General features: G+C 40.6%; 1 protein-coding gene across 1 annotated transcript; it reads right to left on the bottom strand.

The window, feature by feature from the left end:
• Positions 1 to 837: 837 nt before the first annotated feature.
• Positions 838 to 6,293, bottom strand: tac1 (tachykinin precursor 1; the record flags this gene model as incomplete). Its single annotated transcript, XM_080045954.1, has 5 exons — positions 838 to 881; positions 1,007 to 1,063; positions 4,278 to 4,301; positions 4,408 to 4,510; positions 6,177 to 6,293. The coding sequence occupies 5 exons, from the start codon at positions 6,291 to 6,293 to the stop codon at positions 838 to 840; spliced, it is 345 nt and encodes a 114-aa protein (XP_079902080.1).
• Positions 6,294 to 9,035: the final 2,742 nt, after the last annotated feature.

The raw sequence follows: 9,035 nt of genomic DNA on the forward strand, positions 1-9,035 counted from the left end.
TGAAGTTTAATTTGGAAGAGTTACCAATGTCACCCATTTGGTGGAACGGGCCTTAATGCAATACAATGTTGTCCACTAGAGTGCGCCCTTACCTCACCTTTTATGAACACCCGTAGCGTGTATCCTCTCAATTATGTAGCACAAGGAATTGACGACTTGCAAGCTGAAGTTGAACCAGTAAAGAAAATAATTTTAATATTTGATAAACAACTATAACACACAGGTATCCTGTCATATCACACCATTATGTCCAGGTGGAGAACATGACAGCTCTTCTAAAGTGTGTGTGTGTGTGTGTGTGTGTGTGTGTGTGTGTGTGTGTGTGTGTGTGTGTGTGTGTGTGTGTGTGTGTGTGTGTGTGTGTGTGTGTGTGTGTGTGTGTGTGTGTGTGTGTGTGTGTGTGTGTGTGTGTGTGTGTGTGTGTGTGCGCGTGTGTGCGTGCATGTGTGTATGTATTCATTGAACAATCAGTTGCAATTAAACAGTTATGAGGCACTATACAGTGACTTTGGCAGTGCAATCTTCAGCCATACCCCCAGTGGGTGTATAGCCTTGCTTTGATGGTCCACAACAACATTTAGTCTCTGTAGCATGGTGGCAGATGGTGATAAAAACACTAACATTGAGATGATGACACCACTTTCCTTTTTATCTCCTTTGTCAAGAGATCCATCCATCAACCGCTTTTGGACAAATGAAAGTGGCACAGGTACAGCACTGCTACAGCACTACAATGTGGAAACAGAATCAATTTATTGGACTAAGAGCTACACACAGTTTGGAGAGAAAAGAAAAAGCGTTGAGGTTTGGGATGAGGAGATGAGAGGAGAGGCCCATTCAGCGGCGCTCATCATACGTCTGTATTGTGCTCCAGTCATACTCTGCACAGGGAGAGAGAGAGTGTTAGCGTTAGGACACATTTGGCCCTATATATCTAGTCCTTTCATTACTTTTATAAATGAATAGACTGCTATGAGGTGTGGCTTCAACACTGAGTTGAACTTACCTGGCTCTTCTTGGCTCCTTTTCCCCATCAGTCCAACAAAAGAGTTGATTTTATGTCCTTCAGAAGAAGAAAATATATTTCCATTTAAAACGTTCCTCTTGTCTAGCCACTGAACATCATTTTAGAAATACAAAGGTCTAACATTCTACTCACCCTAGATTTCTGATCATTTATATTGTTTTTTCATTATTGATTTTTTCTTCATATCATTTTAATATCTTTTGATTCTCATTTTATTGATTCATTCAAAGCCTTTCTGTAATATTGAAATAATCGGGAAACAGTTTGGAAAGCATGGATATAGTCTTAAGAGTGTCAAGAGTCAGCCTTCTGAAGCAACCATGTGCATTGTGTGTAGAGCTGCAGAATGTAACCTTGGCTCATGTGTGAAACCAAAGCAGACCAGTCCAGACCAGACCTAACATGGACTCCACTGGGTCCATGTTTGCGATGGTGTAAATGTGACAGACAGTTGCACCACACACGCTGACTGGGGGCCGCCTGTCAATCTCAGTAATGGACAGTAATATGATCATGATGAGTTGTGTGTGTGTGTGTGTGTGTGTGTTGCACTGGGGTGTTATTAAACTTCAGAGAGTCCTAAGGGGAATATCTTACATCACAAACGTCAACATTGGCATTAGACCGCTGAGACTTATGGGTAAATATGGGCTGTTATAATATGCCCCTGTCACTCAGAAATTAAACCAGGAGGAGATATGACTAAATACTGTCTTGGCTTGCCTCAGACTTTTCCTGTCCCTTGACTGATTTGTCCATTCGTTTAAGACAGTGTGTGTACGGTGTGTAAGGGCAGAATGAAATGCATAACTCCATCCATCACTAGCCGTAAACAATCCAATTGAACTCTCCCATGTCCTTGGGGCATTGGTCCCCCCCCCCCAGCACTCTGCCTCTCTGCCTTAACCATGAGTGACTGATGGTCAATCCTGCATAAGGAGGAATACATTAGACGTATACAGAGCTTACTAGTTGCATGACTGAGTGGGTGATGACTCATTTAGAAACAAGGGAACTAGAAAAACCCTTCCTGAAAAAAAGGGAAAAATCCCCTCCTCCTCAAGCCAGTTTCCCTGTGCTCTCCTTATCTCTCTGTCCCTGCCTTGTGCCACACAGACGTCTGCTGTGGACCCCCCCCCCCCCCCCCCACACACAAATGACTGCGCTCCACAGTTCAAACACTAAAAAGCAACATACAGCGACGTGCAACATAATCTGTGCCTCGGCCGGCGTCAATTAATTAAAACTGCCCACTCCTTCTCAACCACTGGTACAAATACGGTATACTGTTATTTTGTTGCCTCAATTCTGCATAATAAAGAGAGGATTTTGCATTTCTCCATTGAGTTCACACATATCTGTCTGCATTGGAACCCTGGTCACCCATCCACTTTACAGTGGAGGGACCTTATGTCTATGTTCTGAGATAGTTCTACCATAACCTTTAGAACACCTGCTGGCTCTGTGCTGGTAATGTCAAGGCAAATAATGTTCAAAATATATAGAGACCCACACATTCATCTAATTAGGACAAATGTGGCTCTTTCTTAGGGTTGGTCTTAGGATGACTGTTTATAATGTGCAACTGTAGACATGTATATACTGTTAAGTATTTGGCCATACCGTTTATACCACAACAAGACGACTCCCCTCTTCTACCACTTAAATATGAAGCACGCAAAACTGCAGCCTACTATGAAACCAAGATATGCGTATATTGCATCCACCACTTCATCAGCTCACTAAGTTTTATTTAGTGCATATTTTCTTCAAAACATTTGTGAGATGCTGTGGTTTTAAATTGAGCCATGCTGGTGTTATGCCTGTTAGCCTTACAACATGTCAATCTGGAAAGTATCTATCGTCGTTCTTTTAGTCGTTGGCTAGTTTGTGTTCCATATAAACAATGTGTTCCCAATAAAAGAAGAAGATAATCAAATGTGATGGAAGTACTAATGTCCTGGCTCCACAATAGTGGAAGGAGCTCCCTATCCAAATCACAATGGGAAGCCTATACATATTAACACACATCTCTTCAGACAGCAGCTTGAAGAAGATGATGAAGGAAATAAAATGCACTTACATGTTACACCTACAGTATATATAGCACTGACATGTTAAACCTACAGTATATATAGCACTGACATGTTAAACCTACAGTATATATAGCACTTACATGTTAAACCTACAGTATATATAGCACTTACATGTTACACCTACAGTATATATAGCACTTACATGTTACACCTACAGTATCACTTACATGTTAAACCTACAGTATATATAGCACTGACATGTTAAACCTACAGTATATATAGCACTTACATGTTAAACCTACAGTATATATAGCACTTACATGTTACACCTACAGTATATATAGCACTTACATGTTACACCTACAGTATCACTTACATGTTAAACCTACAGTATATATAGCACTTACATGTTACACCTACAGTATCACTTACATGTTAAACCTACAGTATATATAGCACTGACATGTTAAACCTACAGTATATATAGCACTTACATGTTAAACCTACAGTATATATAGCACTTACATGTTAAACCTACAGTATATATAGCACTGACATGTAGCACTTACATGTTACACCTACATAGCACTTACATGTGGGACTTTGTAATTTGGTTTATTGGAAACTAATGTTCTAACATGATTCTCTCCGTTCTGAGTTTGTACCGTCATGGTTGATACATGGATAGAAGCGTCAGCAAAATGAAATAAAAAAGTACAAGTATGTATTAATTCATGGAATTTTCAGGGAAAAATACTTTAGCATGATATACACTCACCGGACACTTTATTAGGTACACCTGTTCAATGGCTTATAAAAACAAAAAGCTAATCAGCCAATCACATGGCAGAAATGTAATGCATTTAGGCATTTAGACGTGGTCAGTATTTCTAAAATACCCTTCTCTGAACACATCCAGCCCCGGAAAAAATTAAGAGACCGTTCTGGATTTTTCTTAAATCTTTATCTCTACATTACTTGTTGAAAATGCTCTTAATGACAAAAAATGTAATGGAATTTGGTGGAAATGTTGTCAGTAATTTATATTATTGGATTAAATCCAAAATGTTCATTCTACTCAAACATATGCCTCTAAAGAGTAAAACGAGAGACAGTGAACATTTGATGTGGTCTCTTATTTTTTTCCAGAGGTGTATAGGAGTATTTAAAGGATTCAGTTTAGAGTGATGGAAGGAAGGTGACATGATACTTACTTTTATGGGTGATCTGTTTATTTGCTGTAGGAAGAGAGAGAGAGACAACACACGTTTGAGAGGTTGCCCACAAAGGAAACTAACAAAACTAAAAAAAAAAACTGTGGTATGTAGACGGAGCTCTTCTTACCCATGGAGCGTTTGCCCATCAGACCGATGAACTGGTGTGGCCGCGGCTTCCTGGTCATCCTCAGGAGCATTTCTCTTAACGGGCTGTTGGAGATCCAGCCGTCCTGAGAGGAGGCAGAAAAAACAATGTCAGTGAGTGTTCATATTGACACCAAGAGGAAGAGAAGTTTAGTCCCTGTATCAAATTATATTTTCCGTATAATTTGAAATCCTTATAATTAAGGCCTGATTTGGAGGGGAGGGGGGACGAAATGAAGACGTCATTGCCAAGTGAAATTTTGTTTTTTCATTTAGTCAGAATGAAAATGATTCAATTGAAATCCCCCAAACGGTTCCTGAATGCATCCTTAACGTGACAATTTTGTGTCTGTTAAATCACGCTATAACATCACCCCCCCCCCCCCTCCACCCCCCCCCACACACAAACCCTGCCACACACCCAAACTGCACACCGTTATAATTCATAATAAGGCTATGGAGGTTTTTAAATGGGAACTTTTCATTATGCATTTTCTATTTCCATCTCCGGAGAATACTTCAACAGAATGCATTAGTGTGACTGAGATGGTTGGACCTGGGGGAGGGGGGGGGGGGCACCAAACGTCTCCACACTAAAGCTCTGGGTGATTTATAGATGGTTCCATTCATTTATAGAATATGATATGGGTCTCCTTCCTGGCATGTTGCCAAGACACAATGTCAAACACAGGGACGTGCGCTCCATGTCAATGGGAGAAGCTTTGGCTCCACTCTGCTCTATTGGCCGGATGGCTCGCTGCACTGCAACAAAATGAAGATGCCGCTCAAAAGCTCTGGAAATCTACATTTAGTTTTTCTTAGGCTGGTTGAGGTCGTTTCATTTCTTTCTAATGTTTTTTTAATAAGGTGTAAAGATACAGTATTTATTCCATATACAGCTATGGAAAAAAAATGAAGAGACCACTCCAAATATTCAGTGTCTCTCGTTTTACTGGGCATACTTTTGATTAGAATTTTGTTTTTTATAAAATAAACTACCAACAACACTTCTACCAAATTCCAATAATTTATGTAGAGATTAAGTTATGTAGAGATGAAGATTTAAGAAAAATCCAGACTGGTCTCCTAATTTTTTTCCGGAGCTGTAGTCCATCTTTGGAAAATGAATTGAACTGCACTGAAAGCAGGATGGAATTATCTCTCACTGTGTATGCTCTAAGCCATTCGTCCAGTCTCAAAGCCTATACAGTAGATGTTTGAAATCTGAAACCCAGTCATCTGCAGGGTGAATGTGTGTGTGCTTTCTAACTCCTAAGTATTTAATCATGTCACATGCAAACTGTGGCTGAGCAAAAAATCAAGAGTCAAAAATTACAGAAATCACCAGAAAACAAATGTCCAAATCCATGTTTCTAACACGTTGCTATTATAACCTATTGTACATGTCTCAAGCCAATCTATACCAAATGGTCTCGCTATTGTCCACTGAGTCCCAAAGCAGTTATTGGATGTAGATAGTTTTCAGCAGAGAATAGACGCTGTCATGCTGAGATTAACCTTGTCCCAGGACATTAACATAAAACACGGTACCCAATTTAATCACACAACTTACATGTTTCATATTTGTGCTGAACAGATATACAGTAGTAACTGTTTCAGGTTTATGCAACTTTCATCATCCAGAAGAGAAGAAACAAGTGATATTTTCTACTATAATTTGCTTCACACTGAAACCCACGAACATGCTGGGGCATTTTTGAATGACAAATAAAACGCTGCCGTTGACTTTACCTGAATTTGATTACTGCTCGTCCAGTAGTCTGCGTCTTCTTTTGGCTCGCTCTCCTCGCAAACAACGTGGGCGACGGCGAAGAAAGCCATGAACACGGCTAAAAGCAGCAACTTCATGATGCCAACAACTTGCACTTGATTCACTTTAGAATCACTATTATTTTCAAACAGCCGCCGATAAACAACTTCTTATAAAAAAGAAAACCCCCCAAAAAACTAAATGAGTAGGGAATAAGGGTTTGATGATGCTGGTCTGTGCGCGCACTGCTTCTTATTCTTCCGTTATAGTTCTCAACAGTAAAGTCAGTCCATAGTGCGTTCGTTGGTTCGTGCGTCAAAGCGCAGTGTTCCGATGTGTCCAAAGCTCTCCAAAGCGCTCTAGCTTCTACTCTGCAGCAACTACTTCACCGGTCTGGTGCGCCTTTGCTGTTCAGTGTGGAGCCTCGCGTGCGTCTCCTATATAAGGGCGATGCTCAGTAACGCCGTTCCAGTAGTGTGATTACTCCTGCTAGGTGGAGCAATGCGCCCATGATGTAGTTCTAGTTGAAGTCACGGCCGCACTTTGGAAATCACGACCTGATGGTGTGCGCGTCACCAGACGTTATCAAAGCGGGAACCAATAAATCCGAGTTGATCGTATGCATTGTGACAATATTGTTTCGACTGATAATAATGGGCCGATCATTCATAAAACCATAATGCTCCTTTGGTAAGCAAGTATTCTTTTATTGGAATCTGAGTGCAGGAGCTAAGCATCTACTCGATTTTGTATTCTTGATTTTTTATTCATTTGAGCTCTTTTTTTATATAGCAAAGGGAACGTTTTTAAAAAGGCCAAATACATCTGTACATGAAGTTTGTTACATATGACATGTGGATAGGTGAAAATCAGTGACTCATCCAGTGATTTTTAATGACATGTTCTGCAGTTGTCCACTCATCTGAAAGCTTCACACGAAACAGTATTCTGTCAATCTACTGAGCATATCACCTGGACTCAATTTATCACGTCACGTATGTCTATGATGACGCACTTGGTTTAACGTAGGCCTAGTTCTTCTTGTGCTTGTTGTTGTACATTCATCTTGGCATTGTCCCTTTGTGAAGAATGTCTGGCTAAATGTGTCTGACTTAATCATTTTTTTTAAACATTTTGACCAACAATGTAGTTTATTGTGGAGAGATGAAATGTTTGGACTCAGGGTTACAATGATCTATATCAAGTCATGTGGATTTACAGGAATTCATTTAGCGCTTTTATTGGGGATCTCGAACAGAACATTTACTCAATCTATAATTCAACTAAGCAAAAAGCCATTCAAACAGTAAACTGTAATGCTTTAACAAAAGTCTTTACCCCCCCCCAGCATTATTCTCCATGTTATATTTTGATTTCTATAAGCCTATACTTATATTATTAATTTGAGTGTCCTCTGGATCCTTGCCTACATACTTAATAGGCAATTTAAGACCTTATGTTGTGTAGGCCTATACACTTGGCTTATACATTAGAGTATGCTACTTAGTTTTTTTAAATGTTACACTGTAGACCAAATCATATTGATCTTCTTACCTGTGTATTCAGCTATATAGCGTGTATGCCTCACAGGCCTACTGCACACAAAGCTCTCATATGAAAGGCTGAATGAGAAGGAGTTTGTGCGTGTGACTCTAGGGTGCCCCTGGTTAACATGACAAAAGAGAGTGGGATGTTGGGCTTGAATAGACTAGAGACACTGCCACACCAAGTTCACTGTCCACGCACACCTCAACCAGTGCTTGATTTGCTCAAGTGCCTTTATGCTGTTAACAATGGCTTCATTTTATTTACCCATGTGCTATTGCCAAATGCAAATGTTTTCCCTAGCTGTGCATGGGGGGTTGGGGAACAAACTGTAGTTACGCTCATGCTACTCATCCATGATGCAATATCAATTTAGGTGAAATAGGATTATTCTTCAGACCTTGACCTTGGTATTCTGTGTTGTTGCCATTGTTTCTGAGAACTAAAGGTGGAGTCAGATTCTGGACACTGCTTGTTTTTGTAAATTGCTTTAAAAAAAAATCTAAATCTGTGCATATCTCCTCATGATCTGCTACCTGTCAACACCGTACTGGGTGTGCGGTGCGCTTCAAAAATCCAGTGTTAGTTCACAGCCTAGGCTCTGTAAACTGGTAAACAAAGGCTATGTAAACAAAACGGGGCCCACCATAGCTAGCAACACGCCCGTTTACAGAGCCTAGGCTTGTATATTGACTCTGGATATTTCTTCAGTGCACACACAGGTAGCGGATCGCGAGGAGATGTTCACTCATTTTGAAAAAAAAAGTGATTTTGACAACAAGCGTTCGCCAGAATTGCTGAATCCACTTTAAGAGCTTTTGATTTTCTAATAAATTCCCATCATGCCCCTGGTTTTGAGGGACACATACTGTAAAAGTGCATTTGAACTTCCTGTTGCAGGTGAAGTGACAGTTAGTGGATAGATTTACACTTCTATTCATTACTTATGTCTCCCAGGGCGCCGTGCATACTCACCACAGACTGGGGTTTAATCATCCTCACAACTCTGACAGCTCATCCAATTACCAGACGGAAGGGGGGAGGTGAGGAGAGAGAGAGAGGGAGAGAGAGAGGGAGAGGGAGAGGGAGAGAGAGAAAGAGGGAGAAAAAGAGGGACAGGGAAAGAGAGAGAGGGAGAAATAGAGGGAGAGAGAGAGCAAGAGAGAGAGAAAGAGGGAGAAAAAGAGGGACAGGGAAAGAGAGAGAGGGAGAAAGAGGGAGAGAGAGATAGAGAAAAACAGGGAGAGAAAGAGAGACAGGGAGAGAGATAGATAGAGGGAAAGAGAGAGAGAAAG

Source organism: Ammodytes marinus (genome assembly GCF_949987685.1).
Source record: "Ammodytes marinus genome assembly, chromosome: 17".
In the NCBI taxonomy this organism is placed as follows: domain Eukaryota; kingdom Metazoa; phylum Chordata; class Actinopteri; order Uranoscopiformes; family Ammodytidae; genus Ammodytes; species Ammodytes marinus.